The sequence below is a fragment of the Sminthopsis crassicaudata genome, chromosome X, assembly GCF_048593235.1.
Source record: "Sminthopsis crassicaudata isolate SCR6 chromosome X, ASM4859323v1, whole genome shotgun sequence".
NCBI classification, from domain to species: domain Eukaryota; kingdom Metazoa; phylum Chordata; class Mammalia; order Dasyuromorphia; family Dasyuridae; genus Sminthopsis; species Sminthopsis crassicaudata.
The window spans coordinates 41021901-41047704 of record NC_133623.1 but is presented as its reverse complement, the minus strand read 5'-3'; the positions used below and the strand labels follow the sequence as shown (position 1 = coordinate 41047704).

At 41.4% G+C, this 25804-nt stretch overlaps 1 protein-coding gene and 1 long non-coding RNA gene across 4 annotated transcripts in view; one reads left to right on the top strand and one right to left on the bottom strand.

The window, feature by feature from the left end:
- LOC141548231 (uncharacterized) overlaps positions 1 to 25804 on the bottom strand; it is a 307738-nt gene that overhangs the window by 121992 nt on the left and 159942 nt on the right. For 2 of the 3 annotated variants that reach the window (XM_074276971.1, XM_074276972.1), the window contains exon 9: positions 8574 to 9656. The exons of the other annotated variant lie outside the window; for it this stretch is intronic. In XM_074276971.1, the coding sequence (XP_074133072.1) occupies positions 8634 to 9644 (1011 nt within the window). In that variant the 5' untranslated portion in view covers positions 9645 to 9656 and the 3' untranslated portion in view covers positions 8574 to 8633. Of the gene's footprint in view, positions 1 to 8573; positions 9657 to 25804 lie in introns of those variants that run through there. 3 annotated transcript variants of the gene reach the window in all.
- LOC141548233 (uncharacterized) overlaps positions 7118 to 25804 on the top strand; it is a 53946-nt gene continuing 35259 nt past the window's right edge. The window contains exons 1-2 of the long non-coding RNA XR_012483851.1: positions 7118 to 7411; positions 13035 to 13286. This is a non-coding gene — a long non-coding RNA (uncharacterized LOC141548233). The remainder of the gene's footprint in view (positions 7412 to 13034; positions 13287 to 25804) is intronic.

Below are 25804 nucleotides of genomic sequence, written 5' to 3'. Positions count from 1 at the left end.
ATCTTAAAGAAGGGAAAAGGACCCATATCTTTAGAATGTTTGTGGCAGCCCTTTCTGTTGTTGCTAGAAACCGGAAATTAAATGGATGTCCATCAATTGGACAATGGCTGAGTAAACTGTGGTATATGACTGTTACAGAATATTATTGTTCTGCAATAAATGACCAATAGGATGATTTCAGAAAGGCCTGGAGAGACTTACATGAACTGATACTAAATGAAATGAGAAGAATCAGAAGACCATTTATACACGGCAACTATAAGATTATACAATGATCAACTTCTGATGAAGGCGGCTCTCTTCAACAATAAGATGAATCAAACCAGTTCCCATTATTCAGTAATGAAGAGAATCAGCTACACCCAGCAACAGAACTATGGGAAATGAGTGTGAACCACAACATAGCATTTCCAATCTGTCTGTTATTGTTTGCCTTTGTGTTTTCCTTCTCATCAGTTTTCTTTCTTTCTGGATCCGATTTTCCTTATGCAGCAAGATAACTGTATAAATGTGTATACATATATTGGACGTAACATATACTTTAACATATTTAACATGTAATGTACCACCTTCCATCTGGGGAGGGGTTAGGGAAAAGAGGGGAAAAGTTGTAACAGAAGGTTTTGTAAAGGTCGATGTTGAAGAATAACCCAGCCATATATTTTGTAAATAAAAAGCTATAATAATTAGAAAAAAGAAGCTTGGTAATAGATAATCACATATTTACAAATTTTTCCATGTCAGTTCCACATAAATCTCCTTTTGTTGGATAAATTTTAAGCAAAGTGACATGTTCCCCAAGTGAACATTCCAAGACCTGTGCTGACTAAGAAACTGGGTTCTAGACAATCACATTTATAAATTTTCCATTTCAGTTCCACATTATTTTCCTTCTGGTGAGATAAATTCTAAGCAAACAGCCCTGATCCCTGAACAAACATTCCATCCCCTGCCTTGTCTAAGAAGCTGGGTTCCTATGCTCAAAACGTTATCAAGGTGTATATATCCTTTGATCCAGCAGTGTTAATACTGGGGCTTATACCCCAAAAAGATCTTAAAGAAGGGAAAGCGACCTGTATGTGCCAAAATGTTTGTGGTAGCCCTTTTTATAGTGGCAAGAAACTGGAAACCGACTGGATTCCCCATCAGTTGGAGAATGGCTGAAGGAGTTACATACACTATAAGAATGTTATGGAATATTATTGTTCTATGAGAAAGGATCAGCAGCATGATTTCAGAGAGGCCTGGAGAGACTTACATGAATGGATGTTAAGTGAAATGAGAAGAACCAGGAGATCAGAAGAATCAGGAGATAATTATACACAACAACAAGATTATAAGATGATCAACTCTGATGAATGTGGCTCTCTTCAACAATGATATGATCCAAATCACTTCAAATTTTTCAGAAATGAAGAGAATCCGCTATACCCAGAGAAAGAACTATGGGAAATGAGAGTGGATCACAACATAGCATTTTCACTGTTTTTGTTATTGTTTGCTTGCCTTTTTGTGTTCCTTCTTAGATTTTTTTTCTTTCTTTCTAGATCTGATTGTCCTTATCCAGCAAGATAACTGTATAAATGTATACATATATTGGATTTAACTTATACTTTTAACATACTTAACATATATTGGACTATCTGACACCTAGGAGAGGGGATGGGGGGAAGGAGGGGAAAAGTTGAACAGAAGATTATGCAAGAGTTAATGTTAAAAATTACCCATGCATATATTTTGTAAATAAAAAGCTTATAATAATAAAAAAGAAGCTGGGTTCTAAACAATCACATATTCATATATTTTCCATGTCATTTCCATATTAATCTCCTTTAGGTGAGATAAATTCTAAGCAAACTGATCTAACTGTTCCCTGAATGAACATTCCATGTCTTGACCTGTCTCTTCTTTTATGAAGGCTAGATACTTCTGCCTGGAATGCCCTCTGCTTTCCCCTTCCCTTCCCTTCTCCTTTCTCATCTTCTTCCTCTCTCATCTTTTCCCTCCTTTCTTTTCTTCTTTTCCTCTTCCTTGCTTTTTCCTTTCTTTTCCCTTCTCCCCAGCTCCTTACTTATTGCTTCTACATCCTTCTCCCATTTCTCCTCATCTTTCCCTGTCCCTGTTCCTTCTTTTTCTTCTCCTCTTCCTTTCCCTTCTCCTCCCCACTTTTTTCCTCCCTTCTCTACATTTTTCTCATTTCTTCCTCTTCTCACCTGTTCTTTCTTATTTTTATCCCTTCTCTGTCCTTTTTTCTTTCCCCTTTTCTTCCCGTTTTTCTTCTTTTCCTCTTCCTTCCTCCCCTTTCCCTTTTTTCTTCTTTCCTCCTTTTCTTCCCCTCTTCTTTTCCTTTTCTGTCCTGACTTTTTTCCTCTTCCCCTGATATTATAAGAAAGAATCCTGGTATAGTTGATATTCAGCTCCGAGCTTAGCTGCTAGTCCGAGCCGCCCACACAAAGCAGTTCAGGTTGTATAATGTGTCCAAATATACAATAAAAGGGGCAGATCTGCTCTTTCCATCTCCTCACTTTTAAACAAGTTTCTTTGCTCACTCAGGTATGTGCATTTCCAACCACATACATATATGTAATCATGGCCATGAAGTGAAGCCAGCACAAGGAAATCAATGACAAGGATCCTGGCTTTGTTATTTTAAAATTTTTTAAGATTTTTCCTAGCTTTCATTGCCCTCAAATGAGTTAATATTATATAAAGCACTTTGCAAACTTCACAAAGCAACAATAGACAAATGTTAGTTATTGCTATTATTGCTATAGCAACCTTTCTCCAAGCAGCCCTGGCAGGGCTGGAGATTCCAGGCAATTCAGGGATGAGGGGCTCATCATGGGAGATTCAAGCAGAGTTCACACTTATACCTTAGAAACCATTTACTTTAAGTCTTCTCTTTCCCTTTTATCTTTCCCTCCTTTTTGGAGTTTACTGAGATTCTAACTTTGGCAGCCCTTATAGAGAAGCTTATAGTCTTAAGATTCCACAGATGCAGTTAAAAAACAAAACAAACAAAAAAACCCCCAGCAAAATGAGGGCCTCAAGACTAATGGCCTCTAGTAGGGTCCCTTTGAGCCCTGAATCCCGTGATCCTTTGTAATGTAATCTACATCTTTCACAGGGCTGCAGGATTTAGAAAGGTTTCTATAGCAATAGCAACAATAACTAACATTTGTCAATACTGCCTTGAAGTTAGCCAAATGTTTTAGGGCTAAGTAACTAATGCTCAAGGTCCCACAGGAAAATTAGTATGTACAGAGAGAGGAGTTGTCAAAGGCCACTGACACTGTTTCAAGGATAACCATGGTGTTTCTCTATAATGTCTAGTGCTAATGGGAGGGATAAAGGCACCAGAGCATCTGACCTTTCTCTTCTTCCTCTAGGCCAAAGAATACACTTTGTTTTCTTGTAGTTTACTAGCCATGGATAAACTCGAATATGTTTTTTGCTAGGGTGGGCTGGGTTTTTACAGGGTGGGCTGGGAGGAGTGGGAAGGATGGTCAGAGGGAACCTACTCTTATTCTACTCCATTTCGAAATCCCTGAACCTGGAAAAAGCAGGCCCCTTTGTACTCTGATGTTACAGATTTCTATGGCGCAAAGCTGACAAATAAAAGACACAGAAAGCCACGTAAATCACTTCACACTCATTTTATTTTATGGTGTTGTGGACAAAAGGCACAGCATGTACCAGACCTAGGTGGTCCAGCAAACAAAGAATACAGGTGTGATGAACTCGGGGCTGTTCCATTTGTGTTGGATGCAAGGACAGTCCCATTCGTGCCGGATGCTTGTGCTTGTGGTGGTGGTAACCTTTGGAAGCCTTGACTTGTGGCTACTTGTTCGTGTTGTGAGAATGATCCTAGAGGTTCACGAATGATTTGTGAGTAGCCAGGGCTCCATCGTTGCCCTGGTCCCCTCCATGCGCTCCGGTTTCTCTGTGGCCCCCTGAATGGCTGGCTTGAGATTGGCCAGGTAAGCTGGGAGACCCTTGAGATTGAGGAATCTTCTTTGGTTCCAAGTTCCAGCTGGTCAGAAGCTGAAACGTGCAGCTGCAAGCCCAGCATAGTAGGGCACATCGGCAGGCCAGAGCCTTAGCTCCAAACTTGGACAGGGACTGCAGGTGAGACAAAGGAACGAGCAGAGCCTTCTCCCAAAGTTTCTTAAAGAAGAAGAGGAATTGCTTCTTAGCCTCCTTCAGGTTGTTTCGCCACTGGTTGTGAAAGCCAGCAAAGAAGATGGAGAAAGAGTCTACCCCTGGCATGGAGGTCTGAAAGAGAATTGTGACTGTGACTTAGAAAGTTTGCAAAAAGAAAAAGAGTGGTGCCAGTCCAGGGGGCTCAGGTGACATTACTCTCTCAGCTGGCTCAATGGGAGCCTGCTCCTTTGTACCTGGAGCCTCTAACAGTGAGGAGACTGAGCCCGGCACCTCTATTTATACCCCTCTGGCCCAGTGACTCCCATTACCTAATAAGGTGCTTCACTTGCCAACCAGCCACGGCATCACAAAGAGGCCAGTTGGCAACCAGAAGGAGGTGGTATTAGGATCCCAGAGGGTAAAACAAATAATATACTTTCAGTGTTAATGACGTTTGATTACTTGGTAATTTCATCAAGATCTGAGACAGCTATCTCCTCCAACAATGCAGGTCGAGATCCATTGAGGCCTTCTCTTTCAGGGCCATTGTTTATGTCTGGGGCCCATCAAAGGTCACCATGAGAATCCAATCCCTCACTTTTCCTGAGAGTGAGAAGATGCATATGAAGGGAACAAGGTCTTTACCCATCATCTCTTGACCAAAACATGTGACCAAGCCATCACTTCTTCCTCAACACTTATTTTTCTGTCCACATCTTAGAATTCCTCTTTGAACCTTCTTCCTTCTTAGTTTTATGCTCCAACTTAATTTTTTCCTCCCACAGACCCTTTCATGGCAGATTTCAACCCAAGAAAAGAATAAAAATGTTTTTTTGGTAAGAGCAAATAACACAAACTCCTTTCTGTGCTGGGTTCCGTGGTGGCAGTCAAAGTGTCTTACAACAGGATCTCATTTGAACTTCATGCCAATCCAGACAGTCCTAGAGATTAGGAAGCTGGGGGGATTCATAAGGTCATACCCCTTGCCCAGAGTTACGAACTGAGGCCAGATTCTCTGCAAGGCTGCCAACCTCATTCTAAGTCCAGTCCTTCAGTTCCATGTCATTTGTTATGCTTGGCTCCAAAGCAGTGTCAGGGCATCGGGAAAGAACTTCAAAGAAACAAACTGTGACTTGAGGTCAGGAAAAACACCCCAGGGGACACAGCTGAAGGGGGTCTTCTGGAACACAGTGGGCACCCTTCCCCCTGGAAAGCTTTGAAAAAAAGCCAAATGATAAAGTTAAGATTTGGGAGGGGGTAGAGTCTCAGTAAGACCGGACTGGCAGTGTTAGAACATTCACTCCGCCTTCCATATTTATAACTGTGTCCCGTCTGTCATTCTGAAAGCATCTTCTTCCTCACCTTCATATCCAGTCAGCCAGGACAACAGTTCTGCAGGGGACAGACACCCAACAAAACGTGCAAGCCATGAGGTCACTCACCCTCCAGTAACCTCTAAGCGGTTCATGTTCATTATCAGCAGGGGAGGGGAGTTGGACCCAGGATTTTCTGACATAACAGTATCTCCTATGTGTACCCTGCTTCTTCTCATAATGACCATGGCTAACTTCTGGGGGAAAAGTTTTGAAAAAGCAAGATTCTCAAGTCTTATTAAATCTAGTGTGAGTTGTAGAACAGGAGGGGGGAGCACGAAGAGAGGGAGTCACATTAGACCAATCTCTTTTTTGAGCCCTAGAGACTGAATCTTTGTCAGCCTGCCCCAGTGGCAAAAGCATTCTTTAGTAGAGAACATTATGTTTCATGAAGAACGATTTAAAAGAACAACAAACTTGCTGAGATTAGTATGAGTTACATGCAGTTTAGGATCCTACTCATCTAAGAAATTCTTGGGATCCTGGGGGGGGGTAGTATAAAGAGAGTTGGATCTGCAGTCAGAGATACACATTCCCTACTTCAGGTCCTGGCTTTGTCACCTATTCTAGAGGATTTTGGGAAAACTACCATTTCTTTGGTCACTTCACCATTCTGGGCGTCACTTATAAACAAAAACAATCCTTACTGGAAGTCTTTGAAGCAGCTTTGAGTGCTGATAGCATTTACACAGAAAAGGGTTGTGAGTGAGATCCACTGTGCAAAGACCACCAGATGATAGACAAGAAGACTCAGGCTGAACTGACCTTTTCATATGCTGTTTATATGACATGCTGGATTCACTCAGCCAAAGGCCTGAGACATTAGATGCCCGTGGTAATTCTCTACCAAACGGGAGATGAGTGAAACTGTTCTTACTAATATTATTTTTTCCTTTAGTAAAATCTTTCCTCTCTTCACCCCCTGCTGTCTTAACATGTTTATTCCAAATTGGCAAATCAGGTGATTCATGAAAATTTCTGACAGATCATTTTGATTATTCAAGCAATCAGCAAAGCTGATGGAGTGTTTGGCTATGTGCAGACCCTTATATATTTAACAATCACAGGCAGACCAAGAACATAAGACGAAATCTGTGAGGCTAAAAGATCACAGAAGCTTGGTAGGAAGGCCTGAGAAAGTTGTCAATAACACCAAATCTGACACTCTTGTGAAAAGAGATGCCTTTGTTCAACACAAAAGTCACAATGACCCCCATGACACAGGCCCCCCATGTCTTTGATCACCTAGTGGACTGATTCATCTACTGATAATCAGCTCATTGTGTAGGGCTTCTATATATAGAAAAGGTTTAATAAATGTGCAATGGATTGTTTTTAAATCCTACAATGTTAGCAGTAATGGTCCCGCGAGATCAGACTGGATTGGAATCACAGACAGTGAAAGATGGAGAAATCTTAAGCAATCATCAACAATTCATTTTACATATGCATGTCATGTGGGACATCACCAGAGTCAAATGTATTTATTAAGTACCTACTATGTGCCAGGCACTGTGACAAGCACTGAGGACACAAAAAGAGGCAAAAAGCTTCAGAGCTAAGATCAGAAAACAGATCCTCTGAGTTTAACACACACTGATTACACCTCACACAGCCAGGCCTTGCCTATCCCCCTCTGACCCTTATAACCCTGCAAGTATGCAAGAAAAATCTTCCACCTGCCTACTGGACAAGATTAAGAAAAAGGAAATATTGGTTAGCAAAATTAGACAGAGAGGGGCCTGAGTCCTCAACCCTTTTACAATTTGAGAGCAATCTACTTTGAAGGCTTTGAGACTCAAAACAGAATTGCAGTCTGGTCCTAAAAAATATTAAGGAAAACAGACTTCTTCCACTCAGCAGAGAAGCACACATCCTCACATGTGGCCAATGAGGTAATTTGTTTTGCTTCAAATTGTCCACCACTGAGAAAGCACCCATATTCTCTGAAAAGTTTGGGGAGGGGGTCTCTGATGGTATGCAGAACACCAAATATAAGATGGAGGGGGAATGTTGGTTACATTTGCTCTATTGTTTATTCCCTTTTTGTTTTTTGTTTTTTAATTTTTTGCTTAGAGAAAACGATTTAAAGAAAACTTTACCAACCCAGGCTTCAGCTCACCTTTTCAGGCATTCTATATTCTAGGCAAATGGACCTGCTAACTGTTACCCAACCTCCACATTCTAGAACTTGGCAATATCCATGTTTAGCCCAGAGGGCCCCCCTTGGCTCTTGGACGGCCTGTTTGTTTCTTTGCTTTGCCAAAGCTCAGTAACTTCCTCTGGGAAGCCTTCCCACTCATTCCTCCCCACCCCAAATTGTTAACAATGGAGGGTTGCTATTCAGTTGGATATGAAATAGTTTACTACCCTTGTTTTTTTCTTCCTCTAAATTTAATACTGCAGACAGGCAGGCATACCCAAGTTCAAGCTCTGTTCTCTTGACACATACTGGTTGGGTGACTCTGGGCAAGTCAACTAAACTGGTTAGTACTTGGGATTATGCTCTGTGATTACAAGTTGCAGAAAGAATTCACTTGCTAAACAGCAAGAGGAATTTGCTTAGCAGGGAATTCTCTACACCCCTGAAATAAGAGGGCTAGTTCCCACCCCCACCCAACAATCAATTCTCAATATTCCTCATCTCTCTATCAGATCCATGCAGATCCCCAAACATCCCCAACAACCCCCCAGCCAGCACCCAAGACAAGGCCCCAAGTGGGTCTGGCTAAGTGCTACGCTTTGAGATATCTTCTGTCTGCTAATCTCATGCTGCAGGTGGGGGGGAAGGGGAGAAACCAGGAACTGGAGAGAAGCCAGATCAGCCCATCCCTATCCCCAGTACCAATTGTAAAAATCTCATATGCCATGGAGACCTGGAATGTTTGTCACTCTGTTCTTAAAGTATTCTTTTAGAAAAGAGAACATTGTGTTTCATTAGGAAATCATTTTAAATTGCTTAGATTCACATAAGAGCTAGAAATAATTTTAAATCCCATTAAATCTGAAGCCTACTCAGGGCCCTGTCCCCCCCTGACAAAATAAAGGCCACAGGAGTTGTTGAAAGTGTCTCGTAGACACGATTGCTCTTTATTGCGCTAGGTGACAAAAGCTGAGTCACCAAATTAGTATAATATCATTATAATAATACAGACAGTCTTCGTCATCAGAGTCAAATTGATATTCCTGGGATGGAGCAGGAGGCCACTGATTCATCTCTCCTTCGCGAGGTGCTGCTGCTGCTGGTACATCAACAAGCTGTTGAAGAGCTCCAGATGGTACGACCAGGTTACATGCCTCCAGGGTAGCTGCACAGTAAGGGGCCTGTATGTTGGGGCAGTTTTCAATAGGTGGAACGATTGGGCTGCTCGTTGGGAAGCGGCGATTCAGTGGGATCACAGTAGGGGGAAGAACAGCAGTGATGGCTTCTAGAGGGTCCTGCCCGGCAAGTTCAGTGGCCAAGATGAGTTGCGCCGCTTTGCGGATTCCTGCCCAGAACACGTGCAAAAAACCGATGAACAAGATGAACATTATGTGGTATTCAAGGGCTTGCCAGATGACGTCACATGTGTTCTTTTGGCAGTAGATGATCAAGACACAGTACGACCATTGTGCCAAGGTGAACAAAGCGAGAATGGGTCTTCGGCGTAGGTATCGTAGATATTTCAGCAGTTTCAGGACAGCAACGTAGGCTTGATAGAACACAGCGAAGAAGAAGGTCAAAAGCCAGGCCGACAGCAGACGCAGGATGCGTTTCAGGAAAAAACACACGGGACTCAGTACCTTACTGTAGAGCAGTAAGGCCGGTATGACAATCACATTACGGTTTACCCTCAGGCCACGGGACCACAGTATAATGACGATGGAAAGGCTGTAGAAGGTCACGACTACCATATTCGCAAGGTGATCCAGGTGTGGCTTGAACATGGCTATCCAAAAGATCTTGAGGAAGCAGTAGACCACGAACACCAGGAAATGGAACAGCCTCCAGTTCAGAGAACTGAGATGATACATCAGATCCTCTAACATCGTCTTGACCAGTAGAGAGGGTAGTGAACACTGAAGAAGTCCTTCAGTCAACAGGGTTGGCCATATATGAGTTGTTGACATCACAGTTACCAGTATCATAGCAACAGCATCCTGAGGGGGAGGGGGGATCTGATTATTTTTAAAGTGACAGCACCTCAGTATTGGTCACACCCTCTGAGTAATTCTGGGCAGATTACTTCTCTAAGACAAATTTGGTATAAGGGTCCTGAGATCCATTTAGCAGAGTTTTAAGGATCACATGAGATGTTAAAAAACCTCCAGAACCAGAGTGGAAAGTAGGAAATGCAGTAGGGTGAAAAAGGGCCTGGATTTAGAGTCAGAGAAGAGATATTCAGATAATTCTTATGCTTTATTCTCTGGGACTTGGGCAAGTCAACTTAGAAGACACTTATATAAAGTGAGTGGGGTATATCTTTAAGAGGCAGTCTCCAACATTCTCATGATTTGAATCCATTCTAATGTCTAAGTAACCCCTATGTCAACATTCTCTGATTCTAATTCAGTCCAACTTACATTTTTAAAATATCTCTGTGTGTAAATATTTATTTATATGTATGTATGTATGTATATATATATATATATATATATATATATATATATATATATATATATATATATATATTTATATATGTTATGTGAAGTTGGCTATGAAAGTACTCTCTAACCATAAAGAACTAAATAAATCTGAGGGAATATTAAGATAGTTAGAAACCTTCAGAACATTAGGGGAGACTTTCAGTTAAACTATAAGTATTATTCTCTGCTACCAACCCATTATTCTCCACCATCACTACTACTCCCCATTTAAATCTCTGGGTTTATTTGGGAAGTGGTAAAAAGGTAACAAATATCCCAAATCCCAAGGTACTCAAGCAGCCTCACATAGGAAAAGACACTGAACTGCCATCAGGAAGCCCAGGTTCAAATGCTATCTCAAATATTTACTACTCCTGTGAGACGCCTGGGCAAATCACTTCCCTTCTGTGCCTCAGTTTGCCCATTTGTAAAACAAAAGACAAACCCAACATTTTCTAAGGTCTCTTTCAGCTCTACATCCCATTTTCCTTTGCTGGTCAAGAATTTTTGGGGTGATTTTTTTGTTTTCCCTGGGAATCAGACATTAAGTTGGTAATTCCAGCTGTGTTTTACAAATAAGATTTTCCTCTTTGGGATATCACTTAACATTTTAGGCAGCTAACCTCAGGGGGATATAGTTCCTCTTAGCACATGTACTGAATCCAGAAGGCTGCAAAAACAAATAATTTGGTTCTCTTGAAAGACCATGTGGCTGCTTCTCTTACTGCTCTAGAGCAACTCAGGAGGGAAATATGGCTCCTAATTTGCTCTAGGGTCTTGGGTAGGAGGAAACTTTGATACCTCTGCTGATCTCAGAAACATACAATACATGGCAAGCTGGGGTTAGGACCCAGACTCAGAGATCTATAACTAGAAGGGACCTCGGTGAGTATTTAGCCCAATTCCCTTATTAAGGGAGAAACCGAGGCCCAGGGAAGAGAAGAGACTTACAATCCTACAGCTAGAGCTCAGAGGAAACTTAGAGGCCATCGGTTCCAATCCCCTTATTTTACAGAGGAAGAAACTGAGGCCCAAGGAAGGGAAGGGGATGGCTCAATTTCCACTTCCCCATCTCCATAAAATAGGATTCTAAATGGAGCTGTCTGGTCCTTTGTTTCCTTGTCTTAGACCTTTGAAAGTAGGCCAAAAGAGACACCTGTTTCACAGAGGTATTCACCTTTTCTTGGCTAGTTTTCTTTTCCCCATATACCCAAGAGGCAGGGTGTAGCAGGTAGCACTGACCTGGAATCAGACTCTATTCTGATGCTAATTCTGCCTCTGTTACTCCTCAGCTGGGTGATCAAGATAAGCCATTTCCCCCATCATTCTCATCTTCTCATCTATAACATGTAGATGACTGTCCCTGTACCTGTATCATAATCTGTACAAGAAGATCCCGCCAAACGCACATGTAATTATCGTTTCTGCTGCTTCATAGTGTGCTGGGATCTCTTGGTGATGGTCTGCCTCTCTGTGATGGTTTTGGCCTCTCTGTGAGGTTCTCCTGGCTGTTTCCTTCGCCTTGTAATTTCTGATGACTAGGAGGGCGGACATGGTCTTCTTGCTAACCCAAAGATGAATCATTTGCCATGTATCACAGAATTAAGGTACCTCATCATCCTGCTAAGCCTTCCTCTTTTAGACCCTGAGGGCCGGAGAGGGGAAGAGTAGGGCAACAGACTGGACATAAGGATGTGAAAGAGAATTAAGAGATGACATTCAACTTAGGAGTGTGGGCAAATGGGGTGATGGTGTTGTCCTCGGAAGGGGAGAGAATCTGGGAGGAACTAGAGATAACAATAGAAGGTCCAGTATGAGACACCTAACAGGTTGTTGGAGATGCAAGACTCAGGTCAGCAGAGAGGGTAGGACTTGATAAGGAGATTGGGGAAATCAGCAACATAGAGATATTAAGTGGATCCTGAGGAGATCACCAAGTGAAAGAACACAGAGGGAGAAGAGTACTACAGGACAGCCATCATTAGGAGTATGATGGGAAGACCCCACAAAAGAAGCTGAATAGGATTGGTCTGTGATGTAGGAGGAGAACAGACGAATAATGGCATGAAAACCCAACTTGATAATTTCTAAAAGGAAATGATTAATCCTGGAGATATCTGTATTAGGATTATAGCTTAGGTTCAATCTCTAGTACCATAGTTATACAACAGGAATTCTTGACCTGGAGTCAGTGCACTTTGAAAAAAATATTCTGATAATTGTATTTCAATATAACTGGTTTTCTTCGTAATCCTATATACTGTGTTATATGCATTTAAAATGTGATTCTGAGACGAGACTTAACCAGACTACCACAATACCAGAAAGTTAAGAATCCTGGATCGAGACATAGCACTGAATCCAAACTCTGCATTTTACAGAAGAAGAAAATGAGATCTAGGAAACTAAAGTTATTTGTCACACCATTAGTTTAGTGCAGAAGTGGAATCTGAATCCAAGATTCTGCCCCCAAACCAGCATTCTGCACTGTACTGCCTCTGGCTACAAAGTACAGTTGGTCCCAGAGGCTCTCAAAGCCCTACTGTAGCAAGGGCCCATTAGGGAGAGTCAGGGGGCAGAGCTGGCCCACTGTGAAACAGCTTAGCTTCAAGGCCTACAGGAATTCCTGAACCTACTTTATGATAGGCCAGAAGGTGCCAAAGCTCAGAGAGCTTATCTCTTAGTCCCACTTTCCACAGGCAGGGTCCCCCCTTTGGCTCCAAGTATCTATTCACTACCAATTCCTTATCTTTGATTGTTTCATGGATAAAACTACTACCATCATTTCTCTTCAGACCCCAGGTGACACAGGCCAGGACTCTCCAACTAAAAGTACTGGGGAGAGTAACACTCCTGCACCATCGACTCTTATTTCCAATCTGTCTCCCTCAGGTCCCTGTGCAGGAAGCAGCCCCTGTGAATAAGGCACCAATCATCCCCACAAACATTTGCTAAGCAATGGGCATCCACAAGGCAACTCAAGCAACTGAATTAAACTAATAAGTCATCCTAGGAAGAGGCACCTATCAGGTGGGTTATATCATTACCAGGGACAGGAATACTTCCTCCACTCACATCTCTGAAGGCGAAGGCTCTGGAAAAAATATCAAGACATTGGAGAATTTGGGAGGGCCGCAAGAACAGGTGATTGTGTATCTGTGTATTTGTGTAAGAATATGAGATGCCAGGTACTGTGTGTGTGTGTGTGTGTGTGTGTGTGAGAATATGAGATGCGTCCTAGTGTATTTGTGTGTAAGACTATCAGATGCCCCTAGTGTGTAAGAATATGAAATACCCACTAATGTGTGTGTAAGAAGATGCAATACCCTCAGTGTGTGTGTGTGTGAGAATATGAAATAACCCCCTATTGTGTGTGTGTGTAAGTATGAAATAGCCCCTAGTGTGTGTGCGAGTAAGAATATGGGATGCCCCCCAATATGTGTGTCTGTGTGTAAGAATATGAGATTCACCCTAGTGTATGTGTGTAAGATTATGAGATACTCACAGTGTGTGTAAAAATATGAAATAGCCACTAATGTGTGAGTAAGAACATGAAATACCGTCTAGTATGTGTGTGTGTGTGTAAGAATATGAGATACCCCCGAGTGTGTGTATGTGGGAGTAAGAATATGAGATACCCTTAGTGTGTGTGTGTGTGTGTGTGTGTGTGTGTGCAAAAAGATGAGATGCCCCTATTGTGTGTGTAAGAATATGAAATATCCCGTAGTTTGTGTATGTGTGCGTAAGAATATGAGATGTCTCCTAGAGTGTGTCTGTAAGCATATGAGATGCCCCCTAGTATCTGTGTGTGTAGGACTATGAAATACCCGAGTGTGTGTGCATGTAAGAATATGAGATGCTCCCTTTTGTGTGTGTGTGTGAGTAATATGAGATGCCCCCTAGTATGTATGTGTGGTTGTGTCAGAATATGAGATGCTACCTATTATGTGTGTAGTAAACGGAAATGCCACCTTGTGTGTTTATGAGTAATATGAGATGCCCCCTAGTGTGTGTGTGTGTGTAAGAATATGAGATATATTTCAATGTGTGTATGTGTGTGCAAGAATTTGAGATGCTCCCTTGTGTGTGTGTGTGTGAGTAATGTGAGATACCCCCTAGTGTGTGTGTATGTATGTGTGTGTAAAAAGATGAGATGCCCCTATTGTGTCTGTAAGAATATGAAATATCCCCTAGTTTGTGTATGTCTGTGCAAGAATTTGAAATGCTCCCTAGTGTGTGTGTAAGATTATGAGATACCCCAGTATGTGTGTGTGTAAGAAAATGAAATACCCCCGAGTGTGTGTGCATGTAAGAATATGAGATGCTCCCTAGTGTGTGTATGTAGGTGTAAGAATATGAGATACCCTTAGTGTGTGTGTGTGTGTGTATGTTTGTGTAAAAAGTTGAGATGCCCCTATTGTATGTATAAGAATATGAAATATCCCCTAGTTTGTGTAAGTGTGTGTAAGAATATGAGATGCCTCCTAGAGTGTGTCTGTAAGCATATGAGATGCCCCCTAGTATGTGTGTGTGCAAGAATTTGAGATGCTCCCTAGTGTGTGTGTATGAATATGAGATACCCCAGTATGTATGTGTGTGTGTGTGTAAGAATATGAAATACCCCCAAGTGTGTATGCATGTAAGAATATGAGACGCTCCCTAGTGTGTGTGTGTGTGAGAAATATGAGATGCCCCCTAGTATGTATGTGTGCAAAAATTTGAGATGCTCCCTAGTGTGTGTGTAAGACTATGATATAGCCCAGTATGTGTGTGTGAAAGAATATGAAATACCCCCGAGTGTGCGTGCATGTAAGAATATGAGACGCTCCCTAGTGTGTGTGTAATATGAGATGCCCGCTAGTATGTATGTGTGCAAGAATTTGAGATGCTCCCTAGTGTGTGTGTGAGTAATATGAGATGCCCCCTAGTGTGTGTGTGTGAGTGTGTGTGTAAAAAGATGAGATGCCCCTATTGTTTCTGTAAGAATATGAAATATCCCCTAGTTTGCGTATGTGTGTGCAAGAATTTGAGATGCTCCCTAGTGTGTGTGTAAGATTATGAGATATACTTCAGTATGTGTGTGTGTGTGTAAGAAAATGAAATACCCCCGAGTGTGTGGGCATGTAAGAATATGAGATGCTCCCTAGTGTGTGTAAGTATGTGTAAGAATATGAGATACCCTTAGTGAGTGTGTGTGTGTGTGTGTGTGTAAAAAGTTGAGATGCCCCTATTGTATGTATAAGAATATGAAATATCCCCTAGTTTGTGTAAGTGTGTGTAAGAATATGAGATGCTCCCTTGTGTGTGTGTTTGTGTAAAAAGTTGAGATGCCCCTATTGTATGTATAAGAATATGAAATATCCCCTAGTTTGTGTAAGTGTGTGTAAGAATATGAGATGCTCCCTTGCGTGTGTGTGTGTGTGTGTGTGTGTGTGTGTTTGTGTGAGTAATATGAGATGCCCCGTGGTATGTGTGTGTGTGCTCGTGTCAGAATATGAGATGCTACCTATTATGTGTGTAGTAAACGGAAATGCCACCTTGTGTGTTTATGAGTAATATGAGATGCCCCCTAGCGTGTGTGTGTGTGTAAGAATATGAGATATACTTCAAAGTGTGTATGTGTGTGCAAGAATTTGAGATGCTCCCTAGTGTGTGTGTGTGAGTAATATGAGATGGCCCCTAGTGTGTGTGTGTGTGTGTGTGTGTGTAAGAATTTGAGATATACTTCAGTGTGTGTATGTGTGTGCAAAAATTTGAGATGCTCCCTTGTGTTTGTGTGTGAGTAATATGAGATACCCCCTAGTGTGTGTGTGTGTGTGTGTGTGTGTGTAAAAAGATGAGATGCCCCTATTGTGTCTGTAAGAATATGAAATATCCCCTAGTTTGTGTATGTCTGTGCAAGAATTTGAGATGATCCCTTGTGTGTGTGTGTGAGTAATATGAGATACACCCTAGTGTGTGTGTGTGTAAGAAAATGGAATACCCCCGAGTGTGTGGGCATGTAAGAATATGAGATGCTCCCTAGTGTGTGTATGTATCTGTAAGAATATGAGATACCCTTAGTGTGTGTGTGTGTGTGTAAAAAGTTGAGTTGCCCCCATTGTATGTATAAGAATATGAAATATCCCCTAGTTTGTGTATGTGTGTGCAAGAATATGAGATACCCCAGTATGTGTGTGTGTAAGAATATGAAATAACCCCGAGTGTGTGTGCATGTAAGAATATGAGATGCTCCCTAGTGGGTGTATGTGGGAATAAGAATATGAGATATCTTTAGTGTGTGTGCGTGTCTGTGTGTATGTGTGTGTGTGTGTGTGTGTGTGTGTGTGTGTAAAAAGATGAGATGCCCCTATTGTGTCTGCAAGAATATGAAATACCCCCTAGTTTGTGTAAGTGTGTGTAAGAATATGAGATGCTCCCTTGTGTGTGTGTGTGTGTGTGTGAGTAATATGAGATGCCCCCTGGTATGTGTGTGTGCTTGTGTCAGAATATGAGATGCTACCTATTATGTGTGTAGTAAACGGAAATGCCACCTTGTGTGTTTATGAGTAATATGAGATGCCCCCTAGTGTGTGTGTGTGTGTAATAATATGAGATATATTTCAATGTGTGTATGTGTGTGCAAGAATTTGAGATGCTCCCTTGTGTTTGTGTGTGAGTAATATGAGATACCCCCTAGTGTGTGTGTGTGTGTGTGTGTGTGTGTGTGTAAAAAGATGAGATGCCCCTATTGTGTCTGTTAGAATATGAAATATCCCCTAGTTTGTGTATGTCTGTGCAAGAATTTGAGATGATCCCTTGTGTGTGTGTGTGAGTAATATGAGATACACCCTAGTGTGTGTGTGTGTAAGAAAATGGAATACCCCCGAGTGTGTGGGCATGTAAGAATATGAGATGCTCCCTAGTGTGTGTATGTATCTGTAAGAATATGAGATACCCTTAGTGTGTGTGTGTGTGTGTAAAAAGTTGAGTTGCCCCCATTGTATGTATAAGAATATGAAATATCCCCTAGTTTGTGTATGTGTGTGCAAGAATATGAGATACCCCAGTATGTGTGTGTGTAAGAATATGAAATAACCCCGAGTGTGTGTGCATGTAAGAATATGAGATGCTCCCTAGTGGGTGTATGTGGGAATAAGAATATGAGATATCTTTAGTGTGTGTGCGTGTCTGTGTGTATGTGTGTGTGTGTGTGTGTGTGTGTGTAAAAAGATGAGATGCCCCTATTGTGTCTGCAAGAATATGAAATACCCCCTAGTTTGTGTAAGTGTGTGTAAGAATATGAGATGCTCCCTTGTGTGTGTGTGTGTGTGTGTGTGTGAGTAATATGAGATGCCCCCTGGTATGTGTGTGTGTGCTTGTGTCAGAATATGAGATGCTACCTATTATGTGTGTAGTAAACGGAAATGCCACCTTGTGTGTTTATGAGTAATATGAGATGCCCCCTAGTGTGTGTGTGTGTGTGTAAGAATATGAGATATATTTCAATGTGTGTATGTGTGTGCAAGAATTTGAGATGCTCCCTTGTGTGTGTGTGTGTGAGTAATGTGAGATACCCCCTAGTGTGTGTGTATGTATGTGTGTGTAAAAAGATGAGATGCCCCTATTGTGTCTGTAAGAATATGAAATATCCCCTAGTTTGTGTATGTCTGTGCAAGAATTTGAAATGCTCCCTAGTGTGTGTGTAAGATTATGAGATACCCCAGTATGTGTGTGTGTAAGAAAATGAAATACCCCCGAGTGTGTGTGCATGTAAGAATATGAGATGCTCCCTAGTGTGTGTATGTAGGTGTAAGAATATGAGATACCCTTAGTGTGTGTGTGTGTGTGTATGTTTGTGTAAAAAGTTGAGATGCCCCTATTGTATGTATAAGAATATGAAATATCCCCTAGTTTGTGTAAGTGTGTGTAAGAATATGAGATGCCTCCTAGAGTGTGTCTGTAAGCATATGAGATGCCCCCTAGTATGTGTGTGTGCAAGAATTTGAGATGCTCCCTAGTGTGTGTGTATGAATATGAGATACCCCAGTATGTATGTGTGTGTGTGTGTAAGAATATGAAATACCCCCAAGTGTGTATGCATGTAAGAATATGAGACGCTCCCTAGTGTGTGTGTGTGTGAGAAATATGAGATGCCCCCTAGTATGTATGTGTGCAAAAATTTGAGATGCTCCCTAGTGTGTGTGTAAGACTATGATATAGCCCAGTATGTGTGTGTGAAAGAATATGAAATACCCCCGAGTGTGCGTGCATGTAAGAATATGAGACGCTCCCTAGTGTGTGTGTAATATGAGATGCCCGCTAGTATGTATGTGTGCAAGAATTTGAGATGCTCCCTAGTGTGTGTGTGAGTAATATGAGATGCCCCCTAGTGTGTGTGTGTGAGTGTGTGTGTAAAAAGATGAGATGCCCCTATTGTTTCTGTAAGAATATGAAATATCCCCTAGTTTGCGTATGTGTGTGCAAGAATTTGAGATGCTCCCTAGTGTGTGTGTAAGATTATGAGATATACTTCAGTATGTGTGTGTGTGTGTAAGAAAATGAAATACCCCCGAGTGTGTGGGCATGTAAGAATATGAGATGCTCCCTAGTGTGTGTAAGTATGTGTAAGAATATGAGATACCCTTAGTGAGTGTGTGTGTGTGTGTGTGTGTAAAAAGTTGAGATGCCCCTATTGTATGTATAAGAATATGAAATATCCCCTAGTTTGTGTAAGTGTGTGTAAGAATATGAGATGCTCCCTTGTGTGTGTGTTTGTGTAAAAAGTTGAGATGCCCCTATTGTATGTATAAGAATATGAAATATCCCCTAGTTTGTGTAAGTGTGTGTAAGAATATGAGATGCTCCCTTGCGTGTGTGTGTGTGTGTGTGTGTGTGTGTGTGTTTGTGTGAGTAATATGAGATGCCCCGTGGTATGTGTGTGTGTGCTCGTGTCAGAATATGAGATGCTACCTATTATGTGTGTAGTAAACGGAAATGCCACCTTGTGTGTTTATGAGTAATATGAGATGCCCCCTAGCGTGTGTGTGTGTGTAAGAATATGAGATATACTTCAAAGTGTGTATGTGTGTGCAAGAATTTGAGATGCTCCCTAGTGTGTGTGTGTGAGTAATATGAGATGGCCCCTAGTGTGTGTGTGTGTGTGTGTGTGTGTGTAAGAATTTGAGATATACTTCAGTGTGTGTATGTGTGTGCAAAAATTTGAGATGCTCCCTTGTGTTTGTGTGTGAGTAATATGAGATACCCCCTAGTGTGTGTGTGTGTGTGTGTGTGTGTGTGTAAAAAGATGAGATGCCCCTATTGTGTCTGTAAGAATATGAAATATCCCCTAGTTTGTGTATGTCTGTGCAAGAATTTGAGATGATCCCTTGTGTGTGTGTGTGAGTAATATGAGATACACCCTAGTGTGTGTGTGTGTAAGAAAATGGAATACCCCCGAGTGTGTGGGCATGTAAGAATATGAGATGCTCCCTAGTGTGTGTATGTATCTGTAAGAATATGAGATACCCTTAGTGTGTGTGTGTGTGTGTGTAAAAAGTTGAGTTGCCCCCATTGTATGTATAAGAATATGAAATATCCCCTAGTTTGTGTATGTGTGTGCAAGAATATGAGATACCCCAGTATGTGTGTGTGTAAGAATATGAAATAACCCCGAGTGTGTGTGCATGTAAGAATATGAGATGCTCCCTAGTGGGTGTATGTGGGAATAAGAATATGAGATATCTTTAGTGTGTGTGCGTGTCTGTGTGTATGTGTGTGTGTGTGTGTGTGTGTGTAAAAAGATGAGATGCCCCTATTGTGTCTGCAAGAATATGAAATACCCCCTAGTTTGTGTAAGTGTGTGTAAGAATATGAGATGCTCCCTTGTGTGTGTGTGTGTGTGTGTGTGTGAGTAATATGAGATGCCCCCTGGTATGTGTGTGTGTGCTTGTGTCAGAATATGAGATGCTACCTATTATGTGTGTAGTAAACGGAAATGCCACCTTGTGTGTTTATGAGTAATATGAGATGCCCCCTAGTGTGTGTGTGTGTGTGTAAGAATATGAGATATATTTCAATGTGTGTATGTGTGTGCAAGAATTTGAGATGCTCCCTTGTGTGTGTGTGTGTGAGTAATGTGAGATACCCCCTAGTGTGTGTGTATGTATGTGTGTGTAAAAAGATGAGATGCCCCTATTGTGTCTGTAAGAATATGAAATATCCCCTAGTTTGTGTATGTCTGTGCAAGAATTTGAAATGCTCCCTAGTGTGTGTGTAAGATTATGAGATACCCCAGTATGTGTGTGTGTAAGAAAATGAAATACCCCCGAGTGTGTGTGCATGTAAGAATATGAGATGCTCCCTAGTGTGTGTATGTAGGTGTAAGAATATGAGATACCCTTAGTGTGTGTGTGTGTGTGTATGTTTGTGTAAAAAGTTGAGATGCCCCTATTGTATGTATAAGAATATGAAATATCCCCTAGTTTGTGTAAGTGTGTGTAAGAATATGAGATGCCTCCTAGAGTGTGTCTGTAAGCATATGAGATGCCCCCTAGTATGTGTGTGTGCAAGAATTTGAGATGCTCCCTAGTGTGTGTGTATGAATATGAGATACCCCAGTATGTATGTGTGTGTGTGTGTAAGAATATGAAATACCCCCAAGTGTGTATGCATGTAAGAATATGAGACGCTCCCTAGTGTGTGTGTGTGTGAGAAATATGAGATGCCCCCTAGTATGTATGTGTGCAAAAATTTGAGATGCTCCCTAGTGTGTGTGTAAGACTATGATATAGCCCAGTATGTGTGTGTGAAAGAATATGAAATACCCCCGAGTGTGCGTGCATGTAAGAATATGAGACGCTCCCTAGTGTGTGTGTAATATGAGATGCCCGCTAGTATGTATGTGTGCAAGAATTTGAGATGCTCCCTAGTGTGTGTGTGAGTAATATGAGATGCCCCCTAGTGTGTGTGTGTGAGTGTGTGTGTAAAAAGATGAGATGCCCCTATTGTTTCTGTAAGAATATGAAATATCCCCTAGTTTGCGTATGTGTGTGCAAGAATTTGAGATGCTCCCTAGTGTGTGTGTAAGATTATGAGATATACTTCAGTATGTGTGTGTGTGTGTAAGAAAATGAAATACCCCCGAGTGTGTGGGCATGTAAGAATATGAGATGCTCCCTAGTGTGTGTAAGTATGTGTAAGAATATGAGATACCCTTAGTGAGTGTGTGTGTGTGTGTGTGTGTAAAAAGTTGAGATGCCCCTATTGTATGTATAAGAATATGAAATATCCCCTAGTTTGTGTAAGTGTGTGTAAGAATATGAGATGCTCCCTTGTGTGTGTGTTTGTGTAAAAAGTTGAGATGCCCCTATTGTATGTATAAGAATATGAAATATCCCCTAGTTTGTGTAAGTGTGTGTAAGAATATGAGATGCTCCCTTGCGTGTGTGTGTGTGTGTGTGTGTGTGTGTGTGTTTGTGTGAGTAATATGAGATGCCCCGTGGTATGTGTGTGTGTGCTCGTGTCAGAATATGAGATGCTACCTATTATGTGTGTAGTAAACGGAAATGCCACCTTGTGTGTTTATGAGTAATATGAGATGCCCCCTAGCGTGTGTGTGTGTGTAAGAATATGAGATATACTTCAAAGTGTGTATGTGTGTGCAAGAATTTGAGATGCTCCCTAGTGTGTGTGTGTGAGTAATATGAGATGGCCCCTAGTGTGTGTGTGTGTGTGTGTGTGTGTGTAAGAATTTGAGATATACTTCAGTGTGTGTATGTGTGTGCAAAAATTTGAGATGCTCCCTTGTGTTTGTGTGTGAGTAATATGAGATACCCCCTAGTGTGTGTGTGTGTGTGTGTGTGTGTGTGTAAAAAGATGAGATGCCCCTATTGTGTCTGTAAGAATATGAAATATCCCCTAGTTTGTGTATGTCTGTGCAAGAATTTGAGATGATCCCTTGTGTGTGTGTGTGAGTAATATGAGATACACCCTAGTGTGTGTGTGTGTAAGAAAATGGAATACCCCCGAGTGTGTGGGCATGTAAGAATATGAGATGCTCCCTAGTGTGTGTATGTATCTGTAAGAATATGAGATACCCTTAGTGTGTGTGTGTGTGTGTAAAAAGTTGAGTTGCCCCCATTGTATGTATAAGAATATGAAATATCCCCTAGTTTGTGTATGTGTGTGCAAGAATATGAGATACCCCAGTATGTGTGTGTGTAAGAATATGAAATAACCCCGAGTGTGTGTGCATGTAAGAATATGAGATGCTCCCTAGTGGGTGTATGTGGGAATAAGAATATGAGATATCTTTAGTGTGTGTGCGTGTCTGTGTGTATGTGTGTGTGTGTGTGTGTGTGTGTGTGTGTGTAAAAAGATGAGATGCCCCTATTGTGTCTGCAAGAATATGAAATACCCCCTAGTTTGTGTAAGTGTGTGTAAGAATATGAGATGCTCCCTTGTGTGTGTGTGTGTGTGTGTGAGTAATATGAGATGCCCCCTGGTATGTGTGTGTGCTTGTGTCAGAATATGAGATGCTACCTATTATGTGTGTAGTAAACGGAAATGCCACCTTGTGTGTTTATGAGTAATATGAGATGCCCCCTAGTGTGTGTGTGTGTGTAATAATATGAGATATATTTCAATGTGTGTATGTGTGTGCAAGAATTTGAGATGCTCCCTTGTGTGTGTGTGTGTGTGAGTAATGTGAGATACCCCCTAGTGTGTGTGTATGTATGTGTGTGTAAAAAGATGAGATGCCCCTATTGTGTCTGTAAGAATATGAAATATCCCCTAGTTTGTGTATGTCTGTGCAAGAATTTGAAATGCTCCCTAGTGTGTGTGTAAGATTATGAGATACCCCAGTATGTGTGTGTGTAAGAAAATGAAATACCCCCGAGTGTGTGTGCATGTAAGAATATGAGATGCTCCCTAGTGTGTGTATGTAGGTGTAAGAATATGAGATACCCTTAGTGTGTGTGTGTGTGTATGTTTGTGTAAAAAGATGAGATGCCCCTATTGTGTCTGTAAGAATATGAAATATCCCCTAGTTTGTGTATGTCTGTGCAAGAATTTGAGATGCTCCCTTGTGTGTGTGTTTGTGTAAAAAGTTGAGATGCCCCTATTGTATGTATAAGAATATGAAATATCCCCTAGTTTGTGTAAGTGTGTGTAAGAATATGAGATGCTCCCTTGCGTGTGTGTGTGTGTGTGTGTGTGTGTGTGTTTGTGTGAGTAATATGAGATGCCCCGTGGTATGTGTGTGTGTGCTCGTGTCAGAATATGAGATGCTACCTATTATGTGTGTAGTAAACGGAAATGCCACCTTGTGTGTTTATGAGTAATATGAGATGCCCCCTAGCGTGTGTGTGTGTGTAAGAATATGAGATATACTTCAAAGTGTGTATGTGTGTGCAAGAATTTGAGATGCTCCCTAGTGTGTGTGTGTGAGTAATATGAGATGGCCCCTAGTGTGTGTGTGTGTGTGTGTGTGTGTAAGAATTTGAGATATACTTCAGTGTGTGTATGTGTGTGCAAAAATTTGAGATGCTCCCTTGTGTTTGTGTGTGAGTAATATGAGATACCCCCTAGTGTGTGTGTGTGTGTGTGTGTGTGTGTGTGTAAAAAGATGAGATGCCCCTATTGTGTCTGTTAGAATATGAAATATCCCCTAGTTTGTGTATGTCTGTGCAAGAATTTGAGATGATCCCTTGTGTGTGTGTGTGAGTAATATGAGATACACCCTAGTGTGTGTGTGTGTAAGAAAATGGAATACCCCCGAGTGTGTGGGCATGTAAGAATATGAGATGCTCCCTAGTGTGTGTATGTATCTGTAAGAATATGAGATACCCTTAGTGTGTGTGTGTGTGTGTAAAAAGTTGAGTTGCCCCCATTGTATGTATAAGAATATGAAATATCCCCTAGTTTGTGTATGTGTGTGCAAGAATATGAGATACCCCAGTATGTGTGTGTGTAAGAATATGAAATAACCCCGAGTGTGTGTGCATGTAAGAATATGAGATGCTCCCTAGTGGGTGTATGTGGGAATAAGAATATGAGATATCTTTAGTGTGTGTGCGTGTCTGTGTGTATGTGTGTGTGTGTGTGTGTGTGTGTGTGTAAAAAGATGAGATGCCCCTATTGTGTCTGCAAGAATATGAAATACCCCCTAGTTTGTGTAAGTGTGTGTAAGAATATGAGATGCTCCCTTGTGTGTGTGTGTGTGTGTGTGTGTGAGTAATATGAGATGCCCCCTGGTATGTGTGTGTGTGCTTGTGTCAGAATATGAGATGCTACCTATTATGTGTGTAGTAAACGGAAATGCCACCTTGTGTGTTTATGAGTAATATGAGATGCCCCCTAGTGTGTGTGTGTGTGTAAGAATATGAGATATATTTCAATGTGTGTATGTGTGTGCAAGAATTTGAGATGCTCCCTTGTGTGTGTGTGTGTGAGTAATGTGAGATACCCCCTAGTGTGTGTGTATGTATGTGTGTGTAAAAAGATGAGATGCCCCTATTGTGTCTGTAAGAATATGAAATATCCCCTAGTTTGTGTATGTCTGTGCAAGAATTTGAAATGCTCCCTAGTGTGTGTGTAAGATTATGAGATACCCCAGTATGTGTGTGTGTAAGAAAATGAAATACCCCCGAGTGTGTGTGCATGTAAGAATATGAGATGCTCCCTAGTGTGTGTATGTAGGTGTAAGAATATGAGATACCCTTAGTGTGTGTGTGTGTGTGTATGTTTGTGTAAAAAGTTGAGATGCCCCTATTGTATGTATAAGAATATGAAATATCCCCTAGTTTGTGTAAGTGTGTGTAAGAATATGAGATGCCTCCTAGAGTGTGTCTGTAAGCATATGAGATGCCCCCTAGTATGTGTGTGTGCAAGAATTTGAGATGCTCCCTAGTGTGTGTGTATGAATATGAGATACCCCAGTATGTATGTGTGTGTGTGTGTAAGAATATGAAATACCCCCAAGTGTGTATGCATGTAAGAATATGAGACGCTCCCTAGTGTGTGTGTGTGTGAGAAACATGAGATGCCCCCTAGTATGTATGTGTGCAAAAATTTGAGATGCTCCCTAGTGTGTGTGTAAGACTATGATATAGCCCAGTATGTGTGTGTGAAAGAATATGAAATACCCCCGAGTGTGCGTGCATGTAAGAATATGAGACGCTCCCTAGTGTGTGTGTAATATGAGATGCCCGCTAGTATGTATGTGTGCAAGAATTTGAGATGCTCCCTAGTGTGTGTGTGAGTAATATGAGATGCCCCCTAGTGTGTGTGTGTGAGTGTGTGTGTAAAAAGATGAGATGCCCCTATTGTGTCTGTAAGAATATGAAATATCCCCTAGTTTGCGTATGTGTGTGCAAGAATTTGAGATGCTCCCTAGTGTGTGTGTAAGATTATGAGATATACTTCAGTATGTGTGTGTGTGTGTAAGAAAATGAAATACCCCCGAGTGTGTGGGCATGTAAGAATATGAGATGCTCCCTAGTGTGTGTAAGTATGTGTAAGAATATGAGATACCCTTAGTGAGTGTGTGTGTGTGTGTGTGTGTAAAAAGTTGAGATGCCCCTATTGTATGTATAAGAATATGAAATATCCCCTAGTTTGTGTAAGTGTGTGTAAGAATATGAGATGCTCCCTTGTGTGTGTGTTTGTGTAAAAAGTTG